This window comes from Colossoma macropomum, unplaced genomic scaffold, assembly GCF_904425465.1.
Source record: "Colossoma macropomum unplaced genomic scaffold, Colossoma_macropomum, whole genome shotgun sequence".
NCBI lineage: Eukaryota > Metazoa > Chordata > Actinopteri > Characiformes > Serrasalmidae > Colossoma > Colossoma macropomum.
In genome coordinates, this window is record NW_023495280.1 from 420,019 (window position 1) to 447,016 (window position 26,998).

The window sequence follows — 26,998 nt, forward strand, 5'->3', positions numbered from 1 at the left end:
TCAGAAGTATACCATGCCAATTGTACATTCAAATCCAATGGGTTTTGGGTCATTCTGTGGGTTGTGGAACTCTGTTTGCAGTCATCTAGACATGAAAACATGGTTTAATGGTTATTCATAATCTAAAGGTTTGTTTTCAGAACCATACCATGCCAGTTCTACATTCAAATGCAATGGGTTTTGGGTCATCCCCTGGGTTGTAGAACTCTGTGTGCAATCATCTAGACATGACAATGCCTCCTCAATGGTCCTTCATAATCTGAAGACTTGTTTTCAGAAGTATAACATGCAATACTCCGAAATCCAGTGGGTTGCGGAACTCTGTATGCAATCATCTTGACATGAAAAATGATTTAATGGTTATTCATAATCTAAAGGTTTGTTTTCAGAAGCATAACATGCCAATTCTACATTCAAATCCAGTGGGTTTTGGGTCATTCCATTGGTCGGGGAACTCTGCATGCAATCATTTAGACATGAAAAAATGGTTCAAATGTTATTCGTAATTTGAAGATTTATTTTCAGAAGTACACAATGCCATACTTTCAAATTCAATGGGTTTTGGGTCATTGTGTGTTATAGAACTCTGTATGCAATCATCTAGACATGAAAAAATGGTTCAATGGTTATTTGTAATCTAAAGATTTGTTTTCAAAAGCATAACATGCCAGTTCTACCTTCAAGTCCAATGGGTATTGGGTGTTACCTTGGGTTGTACAACACTGTATGTCATCATCTAGATCTGAAAAAAGACTCCTTAATAGTTCTTCGTAATCTTAAGGTTTGTTTACAGAACCAGAGCATGCCACCTCTCCATTCAAATCCATTGGGTTTTAAGTGATTCTTCGGGTTATAGAACGCTTCTAGGCATAAAAAAAAGTCTTCTCAATGGTTCTTCGTAATCTTAAGATTTGTTTAGAGTTTAGGCCTCCATTGCATTGATTATCACTGAAAGTCTAAAAGAAGCTAAATTAAAGTTGTACCAGGTAAAACTATTCATTGATGATTCTTTGAAGAACATCTGCAGAAGACTCCTACCCAACACTGAAAACAGGAAACAGAAGGCCCAAGCCGATGAAGCCAAGGTACAACCTGGATGTTTCTTTCTTTCTTTCAACTTTGATAAGCAATAGAAAGCACTACAAATCAATGGCCTTCGTATTCACATTACTGTATTACACGCGCCTGCAGCTTCCCTGGTAGCGTGTGCACAGAGGTTCTTCAAATATTCAATACCCTGCAACCTTTGAGGCCTTATGATGTTAAACCCATTTGTAAGGATGGAAAAGGGTGTCAGAAATGGCCTTGTAATTTAATAGCTCTTCGGTGTAGACCTCATAACTTGACACCTGGCTAGAAAAAAAGCTCAGGGTTAGCCCTTAAGGGGGAGTCTATAGAGTCGGTAGATGAATGAGGACTGAATGCACTTATGCAGATTATGGAAACGGTACCTTCTGAAGAAGCCAGGCAGATGAATCACCATTAGAGGGTGCGTTATCTAAATGAATAGGTGTCACTTGCTGAATTCGATATATATTTGGGGGCTCAGAGACAACTGTGATTTTGAACATATATGATGGTGTTAAATAGTGTGTAATTATTCAATGGCTTATCTGTCAGATGATGACTTTGGCAGACGGAGCCCAAGAGACCTATGTACATTGAAAATCTATTTCTATCACAGCAGCGTGAGAGGTTAGCGACTAAATAAAAGCGGAAAAACAGAGCAGCATCATTATACAGTAATAAAATTGAAGGTTTTCAATGTCTGGGAATTGTGTCATTGGTGCTATTCCAAAACTACAGCCCTCCTGAGGCTGTTATGCAAGTGATATGAAAGACACAAATAATGCACATTATTGTTTATTGTTATTGCATTAACAAGGGTAGCAGATGTACATAATAAGTCTAAAGCTTTTTATTGCTAATTTACTAGATTATTATGACTCAATCATAATATCATTCAAGACATTATATTTTGCCTTTATTATAATAAATATTACTGATAATGGAACATCAGCAAACCATGTTTTATACTGTGTTCTACTGTGAATTAAAGCCAAATCAAATCACTTATGTCTGAAATGCAAGAGATGACCATTGATTTCAGTAATATGGTATGTCCTGTTCAAATCCGCAATGAAATTATTACTGTGGTGAGTAGGCCTACCAGTACTTATACATCGACTCTCAGCCAGACTGCAATGAAAACACTCAGCTCATATACTGCCAGTGCTAAAAATGGCTTCAGAAGAGGGAGAGGTTTAAAGAGATACTTCAACTAAAAAAAGTTAGAATGTTGAATGAATTAAAGCTGAGGCTGTCGCAAGTGGGATCATTTTGACTGGTTTTTATTCAACTTTCACTGGCATGTCTGGCATAGTTCAGCTTCTTTCCAGTGGCAAAAAGAACAAAAATGATAGATACAGCCAGTGAGAACCAAGGGCAAAATACTTAGTAATTAAAGGTGAATACTGAATACATTGTATTCTATCACAATACATAAAAGCAGGTGCATTTATACTTAGAAAACATCTGTAAGAAGCACATGGAAAAGAGCTGGCCTTTATCAGCATTTGACAATATTACTAAAAGTAATGGTTCGGTGAAAAATTTGCACATTCTTCCGTTCATCAAGACATGTTTGGTGTCCAAAATTAGCTTCTTTAGTTTAGCGCTGGAGTTATGGGGCTAACGTTGCTAACAAACACCTTAAGTTAATAGACACCCCAATTTTTTACACCCGCAAACCTTCTCTCAAATCCCCACATCCACGTGTCATTAAGGTTGTGTAGACTTGTCAATATCATTTAGGGCACAGTTTGGCTTGACAGTAATCTTTAAAAAAGAAACAGAACTTCATCATGTAGCTAAACGCTGGGGGCAGCAACTTTAGACAAGGGCTAAATTCTGACTCCCCTTCATGTGCACATCACACAGGCATATGGACTACTAGTATTACATTTCTATAATTGGATTAGAGCATCAGTCATTGGAATAGGGCAGGGGTCAGCAACATGTGGCCTCCTTCTTTGCAGTAACTTGCAGTTCTAACACAGTTTTAACAATAAATGGTGTTAAACATTGGAGTTAATGGTTAATGTAGCCTATATCTGCTAATTCACCAACATTTAACCCTGAAGACTGGCACACAGACTGCTGGTCACCATAGCAATGCAGACAACAATCTCACCTAGCTAGTAGCTAATGAAACGGCAAACAGAAAGATTTAAGACAAACATCGATAATTTGGAAAATAATGGACTTGTCTGCGTTTAGAATCACTCCAGCTGGTTTCCTGATATGTTTAATCTTCAACAAGAAACTGTCAAACATTAAAGTTGCGAAGCCTGTCATTCACCAGCTTCTTGTTTGATTCTTCCCGTTCCACCTTAAATAGTGCAGCAGTTATATTCTGGTACCTCAGGCACCATTTAAGGGGGAATGGGAAAATTCAGAACAATGAATGAGAAGCTGACTTCAGCTTCATAAAAAAGTCAAACATTGAGAGATATTCTACAAGAAACTATTCTACTGTTGTGGAAAAGTTTCCTGCTGGAGATGCAAGAAAAGGTGAGCTAAGCTAAGGCTTAAAGCAAAGCAAAGTGAGTCAGCATTTTCGTGAATATTATAATTTTTTGCCTATACTAGTACATTATCACACACTGAGACATATTTACAGTCAAGATGGACATAAAATGAAAATGGACATAAAATGTTGTGGCTCAGGAAATGGTTTGATTTTTGTAGTAGGGACAAAATAGCACTTCTTAACATTTGGGTTACAGACCACTGGAATAGGACATTATATAGCACCAAAAAGTGTTCTGCTATTGTTACAATGTCAAGCTTGTAAAAACAGAAGAACAGTATTGTGCAGAATTATATTTAAAAAGGTTCTATATGAAACCATATACAACACATTCTCTGATAATCTGAGGAACCATTTCACCATGCAAAGAGGCTTTCAAGCATGCAAATGGTTATTTGAGTGATTGTGGTTCTATATAGAACCAGTGTCTTTAATAAAGAACACTTGAAGAACCAGCTTTTTTAAGAGTGGCACCCATGCATGCTGACTTACACTAGATTTAATTTGAATCATTGTTATATGGTAATCATTGTGAAAATCAGACTCCTACTCTACCTTTTTTCATTTCATTTTCATCCTCACATGATGAACCTCACAGCAATAAGATAACAGATTAATTCCAGAACTTCACGCTTGTCTCTACCTCTGGTTTCACACCTTTTTATTTTTGTATTTCTTTTTATTTTCATGCTCTTGGACCCCTTTTAAGTTTTTGGTGCATAAATAAGGGGCAAACAAGTCCTTAAGTTCCCTGGAACTCTGGAATTCCAGGATATACCAATTAGATCATATCAGTTTGAGAACCCAATGTCTGCAAATGTCTCCTATTTACAGTTTTCTCTTTCAGGAACCTCTTTCACCAGTGACTACAACTTCCGTCACAGCAAGCGAAGCTGAGAAGTTGCTATGTGCCTGCCGTCATCCGGAGCAAATTTAGGTCAGGCAGCCAGAAGACAGCCGACTTCCTATTCCAGGCATTCCAAGCATGACATTTCCCATACACAGCCCATTTTCTTTATTTTTTTTTCTAAGGCACACCTGAGACGCAGAAGACGCTGCCTACCTGTCAGTCCACCCTGCATAATAGTGGCTCTGACGTGCGGGGGCTGGTGCGGCTTTTAAGCGAGGGAAAGCCTAATGGGCTGCTCTCTAGGAGGCCATTCAAATCCAGATCACAAACAAAATCAGCTTTACTGGCCAAATACGAAAGATTTATGAGGCTTTGACTTAGCAGTTGCTGAAATGACACAAGACAAGTGTTAAAAGACAAAATAAGAAATAGTAACAGTATATTATCATCATCAATTGTATAAATAAAGAAGACACAAACTCTTGTTGCTGTCATATCAAATCAAGTTTGCTAAAGCTGGCTGCTCTTTACGTTGAGTGAATGTTTCAATGACAAATGGACTTGAAATAAAAAGGAATTCAAATAACTTACATAAAAAATTCCTTCTCCAGTCAATTTTGAAGATATGAAGTTTTGTTATGATAGTCAATATATAGTACTTTGAAAAAGTTAGAGACCATCCTTCATGTATTTCATAAGTGGCCATTAAGAATAGTTTATTTGAATTTTTAGGATCAGGAAAAAAGCAGAAAGAGTTAAACAGAAGCAAAAACAACTAAATATTTGTTTCAGTATTTAGTGTGTCACTCTTCATCTTTATTACAGCTTCCATTCCTTTCAGGAGACTCACTTTCAGTTTCTCAAAGAAATCTGCAGACACACCTCCAAAGATCAGTCTTAGAGGTTGGTTTAACATTTTTTGCTTTTCACCATTCAAATAATCCCCAACACATATAGTGATTTTGAGGTCTGGACTCTTGGGTGGTCAGTCCATTGATCTGAGAACACCAGCAGCGTCTATGTTTCATGTAGAACCATTTGCATGCTAAATAGTTCTTTGCATGGTGAACGGTTTGCACGGTTCTTCAGATTAATGGAGAATGTGTTGTATATGATTCTATGTTGCACCGAAAAAGGTTCTGCTATTGTTACAGTGCAAAGTTTGTAATAATAGCAGAGCTATTTTTGATGCTATATAGAACCATATTCAAAAAGGTTATATATAGAACTTTATACAACACATTCTCCATCAATCTGAAGAACTATTTCACCAGGCAAAGAACCATTTAAGCATGAATTGGTTCTATATAAAACTTATTGTTCTATATAGAACCATCCCCCTTAATAAAAAAAACTGCATTGCGCTAAATCCAATGAAATATGATTAATTCTGTTCTCTTTAATGAAATGTTAGTTAGCGTTCTTTAAGTACTGATGATATCATTGATACATTCAGAAAAGCATATTGTGACATAATGTATCCCAATAACTATAAAATATTGCCATATTGACCACCCCTAGAAGGAGCGTCTGGATACATTTGGACTTGGTGTACCAATATGCGAAATGTTTCCTACAAATGTGCAAAATAATTGGTGCCTGGAGAAACAGTGACTTATGCCGAGTCTCACCTGGGGGCCTCCCAGCATGGTCTAAAATGTTTTGTGAGCATTTACAATACTGGAAAAGTTTAATTAACGTGAGGCGACGGGGGATTGTTCTAAGTGGCACAAAAGACAAATCTGTCATTTGAACCACCTTCCTAATGTACAATAGATGAGGTTGCTGGTGGATTTCCAGGAGATGAAGTAAAACACAACATAATCAGATTTTTTTTTTTACTTTGCAGATAACTGATTGCTTTTGAGCCTTTTTTTCAATATGATAACCTGCTTTTCTTCTTGTATTTTGCAAGGCATCTCTTTGCAAAAACACCCAGCCAAATCCCCAAAGCTTACAGTGTATGCTTACAGTGTTCATTTACGTTCAGCCGGCCTTAAATGAGCACTGCATGTGTTCATTCAGTGCTGGGAATTGATGTCTAGAATTGATTTCTCTTTCAAATGTCTCAGCATATGATTTATGATTTACGACTTCTCAGTTATACATAATTGATAATTGTTAGGTCACACGACAAATTCACAATCCTCACCACATTTCATTGAGGAACATGGCGGCATTTTCTCAGTCTTTTCAATGTGGCTGACTGTCATTATCCCAAAAATGCTGAAATAAGAATGTGAACGTCCAAAAAAAGGTGTTTTTGAGCTATTGTTGGGCACAATGTGCAAAATTACAGCTCGGTTTTACTTCTCAAGTAGCAAAGCTTACACATGCTTATATAACTGATAGATGAAAAAGAGTGCACTCTTTTGCTTTCAACATCTTTTTGTACCTCTTTTTACTCTACAAAAAGGCATATGGCAGGGATGTCCAAACTTTCTCAAAGTCAGTCAGATTGTACCATGTCGGAATATCTATTATTCATGAATAATAAAATATCAGGGCCTAGAATCAGAGCTGTGTGTGCTAATGTGTTTTCCATCACTGTGTAAAAGATGCACAAGGCTTCTTTTACTGTTAGATTACTCATGAAGAGCAATTTGGGTCAGTAAGCATTTATAGCAAATTATTAAATTGTATAAAAGTAACAATAACATGTCTAATGTATTAATTCCTTTTTCTCCCACAATTTTCTCCCCAATTTGGTCATACCCAGTTTCACCCACTAGTTAGGACTCCCCCAATCACACGATACCACCAGCACTAGGAGGGCGAAGGCTAACACAGGCTTCCTCCAAGACCTGTGAAACTGCTGCTTACGCAACATCATTGGACAGCGGAACGCGCTCGGAGGAAGGACAATCTTTATATCCTCAATGGAATTTTTACAAGTTGAAAGATAACAATTCAGTTGAAATTAAAGAGTCTTTGGTGTAGGCCCCATCCTCGGTCTAGGTCTTGGAGCGTCAAGACCCTCACTGATCCTGATGGAGACGGCAGGGGCAGAGCCTACCCCCAGACAACCAGACAGGGACACAACTGGTGGTGGTGGGGAGGAAGGAGGGGAACGTCAAAACGTAGGCAACTGAAAGCAGCAGAATAGGTACGTAAGTGGAGTCATTTTAAAGCCAGGTGTAGGCCGTGGATGGTCAGGACCAATTAATGAATCGCGTAGCATTCTTGGACTCCTGGCCACGGATGACTGAATTGTATTCCTTTTTAAGTGTTTACTTGTTCAAATATATTATATATATATATATATATATATATATATATATATATATATATATTGTGAGAAAAACTAAACAAAAATCTTTTTTTCATTATGTTCTTTACATGTTTAATAAATGCAGCGACCACATTCAAAAATCACTTTATTAAACCAGAAGACTAGATTAAAGAGCATAAGTACCCATGTTTTTATTCTGCCTTAAAGGGCTAAATATTAACTAAACTACTGAATTTGGACTTTGGACACCCCTGGCATATAGCATAAAAGAAATCAAGGAGAACTCTGTATAGACCCGTAGAGAAAAATATCCAGTATTGAATAAACACCTGTTGTGTTGAAATAAACTCCTAATGTTAATTTAACACCCACATCTTGCTCATTTAAGACCAACAATAAGTAAAATCCCCAGCGATCCCTGTTCATTAGTGCCCAACATTACTTAAACGGACAAAATGCAAGACTCCAGGTGTTCAGTTAACACTGTAGGTGTTAATTCAACTCTGGGGGGTTGCTTTGAAAGCCTGGACTGTAGCCCCATTTAAACTGATAAGATTCCTTAACAAGCAGTCCTCGGTAATGTTCACTGAGGATATGACAGTAATTAAAAGAACCATCCAAATAATTTCATTATACCTCTAGCAGTAAAAGGGGGAATTCCATGAATTCTTCTAAGTTTCTGCACAATTCAGTCAACAGCGAGGTGAAAAAGTCATTGAGAGTGGTTTGGTGTGAAACGGTTGTAAAGACACTCATATTTTTTTTAGTGGTGGTGATAGGAACCAGAAGTCGTATTACAGAAACATACTATCTTTTGTCTCAAGTTAAGATCTGACCAGTCACGATAAAATATTTCACAAATATTACATTACATTATATTACATAGGCAAATGTGACCTTAATTTAGGAATTTTATGTTATCTCACAGCATCTTACCTCAAGTTAAGGAAGTCCTAATCTACTCGATCTAAGTCGTCAATCAACTGTTGTCTGTTACTGAGCAAGCGTCGATCCACACAGCTGAAACGTAAACATGTAAACAAAATAAAGTTAAAAATGTAAGCTACTGATACTGATGTAAAGAGCAAACATCATAATTGGATTTCTGCAGTTATCTGATTATTCAAATGGTCATGTAAACAGCATACTCAGATTTCTTAGATCAGAGTATGGTCTAGAAATCTGATTAAGAAATCCGATAAAGAGAGATTAATCAGATTTCTCAGTGCATGTAAACTCTTTCTCTGATTTCTTTCAGATTTCTCAGTCTGCACATGTATAAAACAGACAGCGGTACCGGAAATAAGCAAGCAGTGAAAAGGCAGCAGAACACTTCTGGAGTGACACTGAAACCGACTACATGCTTGACAAAATGAAGGCTTTAAATATTCTTCATTTTCTAGATGATGTATGTTCATATTTTCAGGTAAAGTGGTGTGATGTTTTCAAAAAAGCTGCAGCATGAAGTTTGAGTTTTACATTAAGTTTACGTCACGTCTTCTGTCAGTTTATTGGCTGGTTGCAAAGCAGAAATCGGATTACTGCCTGACGCACATAGACCCAGAGTTTTCCCATTATCTGATTACCCAAGTGCATGTAAACGTGTTGATCGGATTACTGACAAAATCTGATTTTCTGCCGTTATCGGATTCCTACGTACATGTAAACACACTCACTATTTAGGAGATTTGTCTAGTTAGGTTGTTTCTGTAATAGTGTTTTCCTATCTGGAGTTAATGAACAAGATTATGAAGTTAAGAACTGTTATTCTGTAATAGCTACTGTCCTAAATTCAGTCCTAACTAAAGTTGTAAAGCTGTCCAGTGACTAAATGAAAAAAGATTTCAGAGTTAGGATGTTTCTGTAATGCAGTCCAAGTGGTCGCCATGTCTACAACACAAACATAGCCAATTTATTTACTATGCAAAGCCACCGGAAAGAGTTTTTTTATAATGTGATGATGGTAAGAAAACCGAAAAATACGTTTTATCTTTTTATTTATTTTTGCAGTGACTTTGCTTTCCAATTCCTTGCATGTACTGCCATGAACGGTTTTAAGGCCAAAACCTTCTCAAAACTATGTCTCAGACATCAAGCACCATTTAACACGTAATAACAGTCTGTGATATAGCTTTTAGAGATGTTAAGCGCTCTCCAGACGTCTGGTTCCTATCACCGCCACTGTGAGCCGATCTGACTCTGTAGGGTATTTGGTCTAGAACGGCGCATTTCACAACAGAACACTCAGCACTGTGAAGGGATTTGTCAGCATGTCAACAACTCAGTTCATAAAGGAATTCTAAAGGGCTTCTGGAAATCCCCTTTAACTTCTACCGCGACTAACGGACTCTCCAAGGCATTCTGTCAGCGTATGTGAAGAGCGCGCGCGACCTCACTGGCCACCGTTATCGCAACGTTCCGAACGGAGTTTGAATTAGAAAATTCAAATATTCCAAATAAATAAATAAATAAATAAATAAATAAATAAATAAATAAAAATAATCAGTGCTCTGGAATGAGACGTTATTGGCACGAGAAGTGAGTGCGTGTTATTGAGCGAGCGAAGAGGGGGTAGATATGGAGAGAGAGACACACAGAGAGAAAGAGAGAGAGAGAGAGAGAGAGAGAGAGAGAAACAGAAACAGAGAGAGATACATACACACATACAGAGAGAGAGAGCGAGAGCGAGCGAGCGAGAGAGAGAGAGAGAGAGAGAGAGAGAGATAGAGAGAGAGAGAGGCAGAGATGCCGGTGACGGCGCTGTGGGAGCTGCTGTGGGTGTCTTTAAGAGCCTCTTTTTCCCGCTCGGTGAGCATTCTGCCCTCTTGACGCCGAGCCGGTAGAACAGGAGCAGCTGAACAGGAGCAGCTGTCTGGAGCTGAACCCGCTTCGGAAATACGTTTATTGTCGTTGTTTTTCTCCCCGTCTCAGATTTTAGGATATAACTGCCGCCCTTTGAAGCCTTACAGAGACATGATGGAGTTGCCAAAGTCCTGCGCTGTCAGTCTGACTCTGCTCGCCGTCCTCGGCTCAGCCGCGGCAGCTGCGCACTGTAAGTACGGCGGTTTGAAACCGTTAACTTTTAAAGTGAATTTGAAATTTTAAATGTTTACATTCCAACTAACCGTTGGGGTTCCGTTAAAGCCGTTGAGCCATCTCGTCTTGAAATGACACGTTTTCTAAAGACACCTGAAGAAAACTCCATATTGTGAATGTTTTGAGGGCTGCAAATGGTGAAGCGTTTAAAAAAGGACCGACTTTTCCTCAGGACTTTCTCAAACGAGCAACAAATCTAGCCAAATTAACTTTACCGTTCGCTAGTCCGCGGCACGGCTCTGAGAAACCGAGCGATGACGGGTGAGGGGATGCATGAAACCGCCTCTGGTGTAAATATGTGTCTGTCTGTGTATCTGTTTTGTACGTCCTACATGTTAATGGGTTTACAGGTTTGATTCAGAGCTGTGGAAATTGAAGAGGAGCGAAAAAACAACAACAATAGGGTCTGTCTTGCTCTCCTCTCTTACCTTCTCACTGTCTCCTTGTTTGAAATGAAAGCTGATAGCATAAGTTACAGTAGGTGGATGGTGAAGAGAAGTTGAGAAGGATGTAGATACCGTGCGACAACGTTCACTTACTAGCCTCAAGCCGTTAACCCAGGCTCCTGGCTGCGGTGTGTTTTCGCTGTTTGCAGGACGGAGAACTCCTGGAGAGCCAGCATCGATCACAATATCAGTCGAGTTCATTTCCATGGCCTTGTTTCCTCCTGGCAATTTTCTCCTCTCATTGCTCTCCAACAGCATCCTCATTCAAAATGTGTCCCTGTGGAGTAATTGGGAACTACACACTTAAAAAAGATGGTTCTTCAAGGGTTCTGTCGTAAAGGCAGCTGTTCTATTCAGAACCGTGAGTTCTATAAATAACCATTTCATACTTAAATAGTTGTTTGCATGGCAGAGTGGTTCTTTAGATTGGTGGAGAATGTGTTGTATGTGGTTCCATGTAGAACCTTTTTGGTGGTTCTGTATAGCACAGAAAATGGTTCTTCTGTTGATGCAAACTTGACATCATAAAAATAGCAGAACTCTAGAACCATTTTCAAAAATAATATATACAACACATTTTCCATTAATCTGAACAGCGATTTTACCATGCAAAGAACTATTTAAGCATGCAAATGGTTCTATATAGGTGATGCTGTTTTCTTTATAGAACCATTTCATGCTTAAATGGTTCTTTGCATGGTGAAATGGTTATTCAGTTTGATGGGGAATATGTTGTATGTAAAACCTTTTTGAAAATGGTTCTACATAGCACCGGAAAAAAGGTTCTTCTGTTGTTGCGAGCTTGACATCATAACAATAGCAATTTTGTGCTATATAGAGCCATTTTCAAATGGTGAACCATATACCACACGTTTTCCATCAGCCTGAAGGACCAGAGAGCCACTTAAGCATGGAATGGTTCTGAATAGAACGATTGCCTTTACTGCAGAACCCTTGAAGGACCATCTTTTTTTAAGTATGTAGGAGAGCATGATGTGCATTTGCTTGCAAGTGTTTTCACTGTGAGTACAGTTACTGGTAGGCGTCAAGGCAGTCTGAGCCGCTCTGTCTCAGGCAGACTGTATCTGAAGATGGCAATGATGATGGGCGTACATCCGGAAAGTACAGTGAGACAAATGTTCCCGTGTTAGCAGCACAGACATTAGTACGAGGATCAGCCTCATAAAAGCCTTTGCATGGATGAGAGACGAAATGAGGTACTAAATAAATAAATAGTTTAAAAAAATGCAATCTGCTCACAGTGGAAAGAATACCCTTGCAATGTTTTCTTTAGGCCCAGAGCATCAGTGCAGAGTTGCACACCGATATCAAGTAATTGAGGATGGATTACATCAAATATTTGAGGAAGCATCAAATCTCACTTTTCTGCAAAGCACGGCTTTATACCCCAAAATATGACAAAACAGAAATGGTAAAAACCTTCTCAATCATTCATGAGCCGTGCATGCTTACCGAGTACACCTCGCATCCCGACTGACAGTATCAGATGAAATGGCCAGCTCCTCTTAGAGGACAAGCAAATGGATGGTCTCAGATTTACCACAGAGACACCAGAATAAAGCTGGGGATCCATCACGGCCGTGTCATCTGTGTCAGGTGACAAAGATAATGGCCCACCACTGTCTCTCTGAGGAAACCATCCAACATCTCTGGGAGGGATAACGAGGGGATGTCCTTTCAGATCCGGTGTCCCTGTGAAAACAACTACATCCCCCTTATTGTGACCTCTGGGACAGCACAGGGTCCCAACATGACATGAGATGAAAGCCTGGTTTCGTCGGGCCAGGACAGACAGCAAAAGTGGGTTTTGTTATTTGGTGATTCGAAAACAAGATGGCAGTGGAGTAAAAAGTCAGCAATCTTTAAAAATAAAACATAGTTTTCCAATGTTTTGGATGTATTTTTATGTTGTGGTCAGTGGAGTTCTTTTAACTACTGAGTCCATTCCACTAGTTTGGGGTAGTAAAGATTGCACCTGTCTCAATCATGAAATTTTACTGACAGTGAATTGTTATATTAATAATTGTGATTAACAGTTTAATAGAGGTGGGTGATAGTTTTGGCCATATCATGATATTCAAAGATATTTTCATAATGCACAACATTTATTATAATATACATACATACATACATACATACATCATCTAAACCGCTTATCCTTCTGGGTCGCGGTGGGGTGCTGGAGCCTATCCCAGCTGTCATTGGGCGGAAGGCATGATACACCCTGGACAGGTTGCCAGTCCGTCGCAGGGCATATTATAATGTACAACATTTAGTATTTCTGAGTTGGGACTGACAAAAATATGTACAATTATTAAAATAATACTTTTAATAATTATTAGTATAATGATCTTTATTCAATGATTGTCATTTAGGTAGTACTACTTATGCTCTCTTTGAAATGACACATGAGGTTGGTCAGTGTTCTTTAAGTGCTGGCGATATCCACAATATGCTCAAAAAAAGCGTATTTTCATGTAATGTACCACAAAAACGATGAAATATCATTATATTGCCCACCTCTACAAAGCCACATGTTCCTCACAAGAGTGAACATATAACCAAACAAAACATACTCATTCTGCTAGCTAATAATGCTAATAACTTTTAGCTACAGAATTAGCTACATAGCTAACAAATAAACAAACTGCTGCCCTCTAAACATGTTAGAGCACCAAGATAGAAGTTAGAACATTTGTGTTTTCATAAGCCCCACAATGTGTCTCAATTAATGTATTTACTGCTTTACATTTATATTTATTTGCCTAAACCCAATGCATTTGATGCGCATTGTGTTTGTTGTGACTTTATAGGACTTTGAAATCTAACAACTGTGAAAAATGATTGCAGTCAGCTTAAATAACTGCGATCATCTCAAATAATTGCGATTAGGCGAATATGTGATAGATGTGACTGGCTGATGTACGCTCACCGAGCAGTTTAACACTATACTAATACTGGGTAGGGCCTCCCTTTGCTCTCAGAATTGCTTCAGTTCTTCATGGCATGGGTTCCACAAGATGTTGGAAACATTCCTTTGAGATTCTGGTCCATGTTGACATTATTACATCATGCAGTCTTGCAGTTCCTGCACTTTCAGGTGCACTTTCATTCTGCAAATCTCCCGTTCTACCACATCCCCAAAGGTTTTCAGATCTGGTGACTGGGAAGGCCACTGAAGAATACTGAACTCATTGTAATGTTCATGAAACCAGTTTGAGATGACTTTGATTTTGTGACATGGAGCAGTATCATGCTGGAAGTAGCCATTAGAAGACTGGTAAATTGTGACCATGAAAGGATGCACATGGTCAGCAGCAATACATAAATAGGCTGTCGCATTCAGTCATTGATTGTTTGGTATTAAAGGGTCCAAAATGGGCCAAGAAAACATTCTACACACTATTACACCACCAGCATCAGCCTGGACTGTTGACCCAAGACAGACTAAGTCCTACTGCAGCCCCAGCTTTCTGTTCTTGGCTGACAGAAGCTGACATGGTCTTCTGCTGTTGTAGCCCATCCACCTCAAGGTTTGACGTGTTAGGCATTGTTAAATGCTCTTCTGCAATTGTACAGAGTGATTATCTGAGTTACCATATCTTTTCTGTCAGCTTAAACCAGTTTGGCCGTTCTTTGTTGACCTCTTTTATCAACAAGGCATTTCTGTCTCCAGAACTGCTGGCCACTAGATGTTTTTGCTTTATTGCACCATTCTGAGTAAACTCTAGAGACTGTTGTGTGGAGATCAGCTGTAATATTCAGAAATATTCGTTTTTTTCTCCATACTGATGGTAGATGTGAACATTACCTGAAGCTGCTGGCCTGTATCTGTATAATTTTGTGCACTGCACTGCTGCTACATGATTGGCCGATGAGATAATTGCATGAATGAGTAAGTGTACAGGTGTTCCTAACAAAGCAGTCGGTGAGTGTATGTCCAGTATATATGTTGCCTACCACTGTGTCATTCTCAAACACCTCATTGTGTCTAGAAGAGACCATTTATACAATACAATTTCAGCCCACACAAACACGTAGACACTGGATTGACTCATTCAGTGATTAGCAATGGGCAATAGACAGATTGCCATGTTGTCTTGCCAATAGCATTACGATCAGTGCCACAGCTGGAGTTTCAACATTAAAAATAACTGGGGCAAATCTATCACTTTAAGCAGTTTTACCATGCATCTCAGTTGGGGATACGTTAATCCTTCTGAAATTAATTAGAATTAGGCTAGTATCTATACATTATGGTTGTTTGTTGATGCCACCTTAGGACAAGCCTGCCTACAGATATTCGAACACAGTCGTTTAAAGAAGCAAAGCTCACATTTTCTACTTTAAGGAGCCAGGAGTCAGACCTTGCCACCTGTATTATGGACATGAATAGCATCAGGATAGTGAAATCAGTGCATCATACAAAGTATAGGAAAGAGGTTTTGCAGTTTTTAAAATGTCCAATATCTTGCACAGCATGTCATGTCTAACATCAGTGATGCAGAACATAGTCTTCAATGGTCAGGACCCCATGAGACCACCACAGAGCAGGTATTATTTGGGTGGTGGATCATTCTCAGCATTGCAGGGATACTCACGTGGTGGGGGTGTTTTAGTGTGTGTTGCGTTGGTTCAAGCAGTGTTGCTGGAGTTTTTAAACACTGTGTCCAATCACTGTCCACTCTATTAGACACTCCTACCTTGTTGGTCCACCTTGTAGATGTAAAGTCAGAGACGATAGCTCATCTGTTGCTGCACATTTTGTGTTGGTCATCTTCTAGCCCTTCATCAGTGGTCACAGAACACTGCTGGCTGGATATTGGACTATTCTCAGTCCTGCAGTTACACTGAGGTGTTTAAAAACTCCAGCAGCACTGCTGTCTGATCCACTCGTACCAGTGCAAAGCACAATAACACACCACCACCACCATGTCAGTACCACTGCAGTGCTGAGAATGACCCACCACCCAAATAATACCTGCTCTGTGGTGGTCCTGTGGGGGTAATGACCATTGAACAAGGTGAAAGTGGGCTAACAAAGTATGCAGAGAAACAGATGGACTACAGTCTGTAATTGTAGAACTACAAAGTGCACCTATATAGTAAGTGGAGCTGATAAAATGGACAATTAGTGTAGATACAAGAAGGTGGTTTTAATGTTATGGCTGATCAATGTATACTATGCACGATATGGATATTACTTAAATATACACGTCTAAGTTGAGTGATGCAGAACGTAGTAGATTGTTTTGGAGCACTCTTAGTAAAATACCTCGTTTGGGAAACTTGAGTTCTCGAATACTGAAAAATTGGTAATTATGCTCCAACAGCTGAAAATAAAGCATACCCACTCAGAATGTTGAGGACGTCACTGATTCTCACAATTTCATGCCTTCTGGACCTGTATTGAGAAGTGTAGCTCTCGAGAAATCTGTCTAAATGACACTGCCACTAGGCGAGTTCAGTAAGTGTGACTGCTGCATACTTGCCCTTGTACTTTGTATTTTCACTGGCGTAGGACTGTGGACAAAAGGCCTTGATTCTGAGGTTGTGCTCTGTGTTTACAATCAAGGGATCTGTGAAAGCTAGTCACTTGCAAATCTCAGATGAGCCTCCTGCCAAGTTTAGGTCATCTTTGCATTGATTTTGAGCACTGTCAGTGTATAGCTTGTGCACGTACCTACATTATCGAGCGGAGCGCATACATATTCATTCCTACCCGAGTCCCTGGTTTGATTGCATGTCACCGCACTGCTTCAGCAGAGCTCAGTTAATTTTACATTCTAAATACAACTCATCTCTCGGTGGGGGATGGCGGACTTTTGACCGGAGCATTAGTTTGATAGAGTCGTTCATTTCAATGTTATAAGGTCAAACATAGGAGGCTTTTTAAAAGCAACTCTCCCGCTGAGTGGGAGAGCATGAGTTTGAAGCTTGCCGTGGGCAAAGAGCAGCGGGGGACTTTCAATATGGAAACCAGATTGCATGGTGAAACTCATGACATTCTGAGGTTGCCGTTGACAGGAATGGCCTTTTTCTTCTTTGATTTGAGGCCAGTTTGGACGTCTTTCCTAAGGTTAGGGGTTATGGTTCTCTGGACCAGTGCCAAAGAGCAGCTTTAGCCCATGGCTACCAGGCTTCTGTGGTCTGTTCTTGAGATATTCATAGACAGAGAAATACATTAAAAATATTCAGCGATAACCTTGAAAAGCAAGAAGCTGGGCGGAGAACTGATAGTGTTGGACCGTTAACTAGACATTTCCCATGCTGATTTATGCTGTGTGGGCATCAGAGCACAAAATGATTGATTTAATGAAACATTATTCATGTAAAACGATGGTGTCGCTAGTATTCATCACACCTCTTCAGATCTGTAGGAAGAGATGTTGGATGGCTAATAGGAGATATGGAAGACTCTTGAGCTGAATATGTGGGTGTGGGAAAGAAATGTACAGATTTGAATGCATTATTAACTGGAGAACACATCTTAAGAGACAATGTCACAAAAATCCCAAGCTAGGAATTCAAGTGTTACGTTTAATGGTCAGATAGACTCATTTAGTGGTGTTAGGTAGTATTGATTTCTAGATCATATTACTGATGTGTTGGTTAATCCAGATGATTCACTTTCATTAAAAAAGCTATACAACAATACAACGCTTACATGTTATTCTGTCAAATATAGAGTTTAACTAGTTCAAACAATTCAATAAAAGAAATAAAACCTTAAAAGTCTTTAAAACCTTAGTTGCTGAACAGAGAAGCCATGCTGTAGCATTTCAGACTGCATAAGAGCAAATACACTGCTGGTCAGGAGATCAGCACAGCTGATTATGTGGCTTGGAGTAGAGGTTTCACAGATGATTGCTGTCAGTAGACTGATCAGGAATAAGCTTGCCTTGGAGGGCCTGTATATCTGCTCCTTATGAACCTTTTAACTACTATAATCTTAAAGAGATTCTGATGTTATATAACCAGATAACACCAAACCAAATCCTGCAGATGGGTTCAGATAACATCAGAATGAATCCAAATCGAAAGTAACACTAATTGCTAACCAGATAAAGACACTCTGTAGCCTTTCATTCACTGAACGTCTTCTCATGTGAAATATAGAACATGTTAAATACAAAAAAGACAATGTAGCCCAGCCTAATGTCAATGATACAATAACAGCAGCATTTAGGGTAAGTTAACTCAGTAAGCTTTAGCTATGGTATGATTTATGTATAATATGTCATTATTAGCCATATTCAGGGCGTTAGTGTAGTAGATTACATCAGTAAATCAGAGCCATCCAATACAGCAGTCTTCATTTGTGGGCATTATGTCTTTGGTTTCCTCTAGTTATTTTTCACCAAAACACCTTTTACAAACATAAACAACTTTTATCCAAATATCAACTCTTTGATATTTGATGCAAACATCAGTGACTGTGTCAGTGGGGTTTGCAGTGTTATGTTAGCACCAAGTTAATGTTGGTGTACATTCATTTTCACTCACTGGATTTAGTGCCATTTATGAATGATCTACCTTAAACATGGACTACATATTACATAATTATTTCTAGCTAACAGTCAAGTTGCCATTTAAATGCCTGAAAAACTGGCATGACCAAAGAAGTTACATAGGATTCATGCTTAAAATAAGTAAGTAAATAAATAAACAGACATTTTGATGTCATTGATGATTGATTTTTGAACAGTTATGTTAACAGAGAATACAGCAAAACCTTTTTGAGGTTTGCAGATGCACAGTACACTAGACACAGCTGAGCTAATGCAGGTTCCGTTGTTTCCTCTGCTTTAAAGCCTAATGTAGACTGAAATGTGGCACTGCATTTTTCTGTAAAAGCATTATCCTCAGAGAGTTACTGACACTAAAACGAGACAAGCCCACATACTGTATTTTTCTCTCCTGAGCTTTTTTTCTTTGAATGCTGTATGCTGTTTTGCACTCTTTATGTGATAGACTCCTTGGTGCATTTCTGCTTCAACTATTTTCAGTATGAATGCAAAAAGAAAGGAAAAAACCTCTCATTCAGATGTCTTCTATAGTACATGGGATTCTTTTTAAGTCGCTGTCCTAGTGTTCTTTGTACGCTGGGGCAGAATTAAAGGCTGACCTACAAGACATGAAATGACTAATTTGAGAACACTATTGTATATCCTTTAGATGCAGTACTACTTAACAAGTCAAATGCTCATAGGAATTAGACTGCATTCCACATTCATGTTTGCCAAAGTCAGAAGACTTTTGATTAATGAAATACATAGCCTTAGGTGGTGTTCCTCCATTGAAGATGTGGATATGGTTCAGCACTATCGAAGTTATAGGAAAATGACCAGCAATGTCCCTTTAAGAATGGTTTTGCAGACCAAGTAATAACCTTCTAAGGATGTCTTTTCTTTTCCTGTAATGGGCTTTTGAGGCAGTTGCATTCCAATTTGAGAGAAGCCGAGGCAAGGGACCAGCCAGGGTCTTGACACAGCAAATCTGTGGCCTCTCATTACCGCTGTGTTTTCATCAGATAACTTTTGATGATGGATCCTTGAAAATTATCTCTCGACTCCATAATGAACCAGCCAGCTCGTTTCAGTCTTGGCTTGGCAATTTGTATGGCCTAGCATTAATCACGCCTGCGCCGGACGAGTTGCTCTCATTTCGAAATTAATTATCGGAGATGCACATTAAGTTACGGTTCATTTCCCTTAAAGAAAGAGAAGGAAGTCGCCCGCCTCCCCGATGTTGCGTGTAAAGATGAAGGTGATGCAACGTAGGCTGTTTTACAGTTCGTTCTCTCTCATGGCCACCCGATGGGTAAAAGGATCAATTTGATAAATGTGTCGCCTTTAGGGGCCTTTAAATTCTCAGTTGAATTGCCATTACACCAATAACCAGCCACTCGAAGTACAAGCAGTGCTGTGTTGTTTCTTTGTTGGTAAATTACATACTGGAGTACATGCATGTTGGAGTATAATAGTCATCAGTAATCAGCATTGCACAACATGGAATTTTTGATCAGAGCAATTGTACATTTAGTAGCACAGAGCTGCGCTATATGCTATACGCACTAGGGCCGCACGATATAGACATAAAATGCAATGCTTGATACTGAACCTGTTGGATATCACGATGATGATATTAGAAGTGATAAATTATTACCATAATGCAGAAATCTAAATAACCTTTTCTTTAAACAAATAGCAAAATACAAAATTACATAAGTACCGTTCACTATTGTGCAAAATAAAAAGAAATAAAATACTGACAGCTGCTTACATCAGAACTGCAAGCACACTGAAAGGAGAAGCAGTCAGCATTACCTCAACAGCTTTTCTATAAAGATTCCAAAACAAATAAATATATGTTTAATTTTTATATAGACACACTAGAACCAATTAATATTTTGTTTACTAATTTATTTCACTTAATTAAATATGTTTGTTGTCACAGTAGCCATTACTGCCTTGCGCACTTAAAACATAATAGTGGGTGTGGGAACAATCCTAATGTTTGATGTGTTTTTAAGCTGTGCATGTGTGTGTTTTTGTTGTTGGCTGTTTAGCCTAATGGTTAAGTCACTCTCTCCCATGTAGGAGAGAATGATTCAAGTGGAAAATCACTCATTAGGCTTCTAATGGTTTGTGTCGGCAGTGAAATAAGGTAATTTGATATGTTCTGTCATCATAGCTCTTAGTGATATGTTTATCATGGGAACTCATATTGTGATAATAATAAAAATATGATTTATCGTGCAGCCCTAATATGCCCTGTATGTTTGTAGACACTTGTTTATACTGTGTTTCTTCTGAAATGAAGGGTATTAGGGAATTTGTCCCCCTTTGCTGCGGTAAGAGCCTCTACTCTTCTGGGAAGGCTTTACACTAGATGTTGCAACATTACTGTGAAGATTTGATTGCATTAGTCAGGTCAGGTACTGATGATTAGTTCTAGATCACAAACAGCACTTCAGCTCATCCCAGAGGTATTCGAAGGTGCACCTTCACTCAGGGAAATGCAATTCCACTGCTTCACAGTCCAGTGGGGAGATTTATACCCCTCTAATTGAGACTTAGCACTGGGTATAGAGACTGCAATGGATACATCTTAAAGTGGCTGTATTTACTAATACACTAGAAAGGGTGTCTGGATATACTGACTTGGATATGCTTAGTGAATATATCATTGAGGCCTAGATGTGTAGCATTTATGATGTTTTTGAAAACTGAAAGTTAAAGTAGGCTTCCAAACATTACCACAACAGCAGAACGCCTGCCGCAGTGGCAGGTATCTCACATCATAAGTACATAGCTCTGCATGTTCCCTGTTTTGTCCCGTGAGAGCACAGCTAAGTGTAACATTTTCATATTCTGTGCTTTAGCTTGTACCTGATCCTGTATTTGAGCATGGTCTAATGACCATGATAACCTCTGCCTCAGAGTGTGCCCAGCTTAGTCACCTCTGCCAGCAAACTTACAGCTAAGTCTTTGGACAGCCATGACACTGTTTCAGCTGTGCCTCACTGGTGAAGTGTCAGGGGTCTTTCTCTTCTATAAACAGATTAAGTGCATGGGAATTACTTGAAGCTTCAAGTGTAATCTGAGCTTTAAAGTGTGCATGCAAAGTGACATCCTCAACCGTCATGAGCTCTACTTTGGTGGCCTTACTGCAGTCTGCTCTGTTAGTCCCAACAGGCAGAGTTCAGTCAGCTTCTATCCTTTGATCTATTATTCTCCTCCCTTTTATGAAGTTATGAGCGCTCACTTTTAATTCTGCATGGGCGTACTTTCCCAGCGCACTGTGATCAATGTTATTTCCAACCCCCACATGCAGTTAAAGGCTCATAATTGCCTGGCTTTGCACAGTGTTTTAGATTTAGTGGAAGTCTCAGTGGACCATGAGAAGGTGCTCAAGCATTCAAGTGATTCAGTCACTTAAAGGTAAATCATGTGAGTACTGTAGGTGGTAAAACGCTCTTAAATGTATATTTTTGGAAAATTTGTTTTTAAATGTGGGGCAACATTTATTTAGTAGACTTAGAATATTCTAAAAGACACAAGAAAGTGTAAAAAGATGTCCCAACTGTATTTCCATCTAAATGATGTTAGCTTAAAACGAATGTTCTAAAAGGAACACGTTGTTAAGACCTGTGATTCAACACAAATTGCCACTTTGTCCACATTGTTTGACCTAACTTTCAGTGAGCCACATCACACTTGGTACATCAGCAGAGCTAGAACGGCCATGCATCCTCCACTTTTCCCATTTCGGCTTAAATGCAAGCCTCGTGACATTTCCATAAGCCGATGTGGGTGGAGGATGGGGGGGTCACAGCATGTGCCTAGCCATCTGGGGCGAGTGGGATAGGAGCACCCTGTCAGCTTCCTCTAACGGGAGTCCTGCTCCCTCTGATTTGATGTTCGCCAGAAGCTAATAGGACAGTAACCCCAGGCCTCCCTCTTACTGTGAGGAATACAAAAGGCTAAGGACTCCCTAGCATTGGGAGTAATGTAGGGACACTAGAAGCTATAGAATAGCAATTACAGGATTTTCAGGAATTACTTTATCCATTAGGTCTCCTTTAGTCTGTGTGCCATATACAATATTTTATGTGCCATAAACAGTATATTAATCATGTAAGCGTATTTTAATGCCCACAAAGGACAAAGGAATGTCAAATGATCTATGGAGTGTCATGAAAGGTAATGATAACTTGGCATTGATCCCTGCAATGTCAAACCAGTAAGTCATATCCTACAGCTAAAAGGAGAGAATACATTCATTCTAGTCTGTATATAAAGGCCCTAGTTCTGAATACTAGAAGCTAATAAGATTTTTCCCTAGCATACACTCAGCCAAAGACTTCCTAAACCTTCCTTGCTGCTTCTTATGTGGGCTTCTGAATGACAGGTTACACCGATTGCCACTTTATTCTCTTATTCAACTCTGTAGAAGCTAAAGGCAAAAACAAATCCAGGCAGTTACTGTCATTCATCATTGGTACACTCACTGCAAAATCTCTAGACACCTTTTTATTTTAGTGTTGTATTCTTATCATGCTCCTATAATGATTGCATGTTATTTGAATACTTTCCTTACTTGCTGTTTGGGCCTGTGCTGGTAACAGAATCATCTTATTCAGATAACCATGTGGAATATAACCAGGATAAATCGTTAAACCATACTTTTCCTTTGCTTTACCTTTATTTGCCAGCAATGAAGCTCCAGCTCACGCTTCCATAGCCATTTCAGAGGTAGGAACCGTCAAAATTACCAGAAGAAAAAGTGTTGTTGTGGTTATCATTATCTCTGTATCTACTGATACTTCCAGGACTGTGTGATGATGGGTCCAAAAGCACTAGTAAATGTGCTTACAGAAATACTATGACTGCTACTACTACTAATAATATGGACAATAATAATAATTGCAACTATTTATCCTCTAGTAATTTGCCTCTGAAGTGGAGGTGCAAACACAGTGATGGCTCATGAGTTGAAACTTAATCTTTGTCAAATAAAAGAACATCATAAACACGCAGTTCAGTAAAAGTTGTGCATGTATATTGTCAGCTTTCATTCGGCCATGAAGCCATAATAATTTTTTTCTACACTGTCAAAGTACTGTAAAATGTAATGGTCAGTTCCTGTTTTTTTGAAACACTACTGCTGTTAATTTAGAGAAGAAGAGTTAGCTTTATTCCACATACATTTGTATTTATTTTTTTATGGTTTGTTCTGTAATTATTATGATAAAATACAGTATGTCAGAATAACTAGAACAGTAAACAGCAGTATGTCTAAGAAGTTGAAAGACTGTAATTTTACAGATTCTTACCATCAAACATACTTTTACTGTTAATTAACAGGTTTTGTCTGGCACCCCTGCTGCCTGACTTTTATTTTACAGTGTAATAAGTACAAACGGAATTGCGAATGTCACATGAACTATTTCCTAAGAGCCGAAGCTGTGCTGTCTGATTTCTGAAACCTGACGTTGTGGTCTAAGGACGTGCTAAAGCATACACTATAGGCGGCCTGTGCAGCACTGAGCATGTTCAACCAGTGCAGCTCAACAGCCATGCTTCTATAATAATTTCATCTCTTAGGTAATGAATTAATTACATCATGTTTAAAACATGTTTAAAAGTTCTTTTATATTTGTCTGGGAATCTTAGCGTCTTGCTGTGGTTTGCACAAATATATAATATATATATATATATATTTTTTTTTTTAACTGGTGGTAAGTGAGCAGAGGCTATTACAGTAGTAACTTGGTTGACCGACACCAGGCACAGGCTTAGTGAGAACTATCACATACTGTTACAGCATATGAGCAAGGCTTTTAACCCTGTAATTTATCTTTGAGAATAATCTTCCATCTGGTTGCAAGGTTACGCCTTTTCATTTTTCACACCTGTCATGTCAACTCGCTTGTAAGCACCCTATCGTTCCACAAGCCACTCACAAACAGGGTTTCTCCTTAACTGCACTTTTCTAGGGTGACAGCCACAAATTCAGGAGTTCTCCATTCCCAGGCACTTCACAGGACAGCTCATTTGGGTTCCAAACAAACCAAGAGATTGAAGCCTATCTGAGCATCTCCTTCGGCCTGGAATGAGAAGAGGAAAAGAAGAAAAAGCAGAAAAAGAGATCCCCACAGGGCGACAGAAGGCAATTTGTCAGCCTTATTGAGTCAGATCTCCTTGTAGAGTCATGTTTGTTTTGGTGAGGAGCGGGCAACCTAATGAGGAGATAGAGGGATGCCAATCCACCGTTAGGCTCTGTGACTGTAGAGGGCACACAATAGAGGGTGTTTGGAGCTGTTAAGCAGAAATACTCACAAATAATGCTGACAGATGATGCGAGGCTTAGCGGCCAAAACCGAATGCGGCTCATTGTGGAGAAAATGGGCTCCAACAGACGCTTGATACTAGAGACCTTTTCTTTTTTTCGGCCCACGTGGTGAGCAGAAAGCACAGAAACAAAACATTGTGAGAACAAATGAAATAGAAAACACGGCTGCTGCCACTGCCAGTTTAGCAGGCAGCTCAGTGTCGCCTGCTTGTTGCACCAACCACGAATCCGTTTACCATAATATAATTAGTTAATAGAATGATGAGCATCTCCTCAGAAGCCCAAGCATGCTTTCGTGGTGCAGAACATGAAAGGGATCATTTGAGGTCCAGTAAGAGACTGGCCTCTTCGACAGGAACATGGTTCCATGTCTTCGTGATTAATGTGCATCTGCAAGCAAGGGTCACCCGCCTCCATTTTTACTGCTAGCTGGGACTCACCACTGCCCCAGTGCCCTTCAGTGGCTGCCCTTCTCATTAATTCAGAGCTTCGCACAAAACACAGTCTACCTAGAAATAACCAGTCAGTGTTTCTTAAAGCTGAATAACTATAGTGATGTAAGTCCAAACCAAATATTGATGTATCTGGAGATGTGCAGCTCATGTAGTGAGAGTTTTCTTTAAGACAGTTTATATCCACACACGATACATCACTCTAATATACAAACTAATTGAGAAAGGCTTTGCTACATCTACACCAACCTCTGCGTGATGCTGACAGGCCAATCTGCCCTTAGCTTGTAGAAATAAAGTAAAATTGACCTCTCTAGTTGGAGTCCTGTTACTTTGCTGATTGCTGACTTTAAGTGACAGTATGGGGGGAAAGAAAAAAAATAAAATCAGCCATTTTGTTTGGAGGTCAAAAAGCCCAAATGTTACAGTCGTCCGACACTTTATGACATGCCAGCTGCCACCAGTGTCTGCATTTAATGTGCTGACAAAAGTGAAATATAATTAATGCAACCACCAACTGCTCAGGCTGAGTCACCGCTGCAGTTGGTGATCTCATTTTGCTGCACGGACAGTAAGAGTCAATGAGGCTGAAGATGGATGATTTCTCATAGATGTCGCAAAAGATAGGGAGCCTTAAAGGAATCTTGCCAAAAAAAGCCAGCGTTGCTAAGAATGGGCCAAAATTCATTGAGGCCCGGGGTGAGCAAATGGGAGCATAGTAATGTGTCCCTAACACATTTTTTATTTGGCCATGTTAGTATTTTGGGGCTTAAGTATGCAGTCCAATTTAAAGTGATATGCTGTAATAAAAATCCAAGGCCATATAGTTAAGAGCATGCATTCAATAATAAAATTATTTATTCATTTTGTGATCTCTGAAGCTTTTTTATGGCAGAAGGTTGATTTGCCTTCATTACAATGCCTGCACAAGTTGGGTGCCGTAGGGCTAGAAGATATGACAATATAATATTGTTATCACAATAAATCACATCACCGTACATTTTTAGGAGTGTGTAGTCATTATCGTCAGAACAGAATGCACACGTTTCACTATAAAGAGATTTAGGCAAAGTGACCAAGCAAGATTTTGGCCTTTTGTTTATGATGCTTATAATGACATATATTATTACGTATATCATTGGGATTGTACGTTCAAACTCAGTCCTAACTATACAGAGAGTCCAGTTTTACTGGTCCTGCTTAATCAGATATAGTGGTTTGCAGTATGTGAAATATCGAATAATAAGAATAAAAAAAGTTTGTGTACACTTTTATTATAAATGGCCACGAGGGCTTCCTTTTTAACTCCTTTTTAACCTTGGTATCTCTGGTTTGGTTCCATAAAAATGGAACTCAGGAAGCCTCTAGAGAACATGCAACAATATTATTATTATTGTTCTATTGTTGTTTTTTTGTATATTGTGATATCGTATTATTGTATGGACACTG

The 26,998-nt window shown here is 39.1% G+C and overlaps 1 protein-coding gene across 1 annotated transcript in view; it reads left to right on the forward strand.

Moving 5' to 3' along the window:
- Nucleotides 1-10,472: 10,472 nt before the first annotated feature.
- Nucleotides 10,473-26,998, forward strand: part of cntnap5a (contactin associated protein family member 5a) — a 140,390-nt gene continuing 123,864 nt past the window's right edge. Inside the window, exon 1 of the mRNA XM_036561924.1 lies at nt 10,473-10,726. Coding sequence (XP_036417817.1) covers nt 10,648-10,726 — 79 coding nt within the window. The 5' untranslated portion in view covers nt 10,473-10,647. The remainder of the gene's footprint in view (nt 10,727-26,998) is intronic.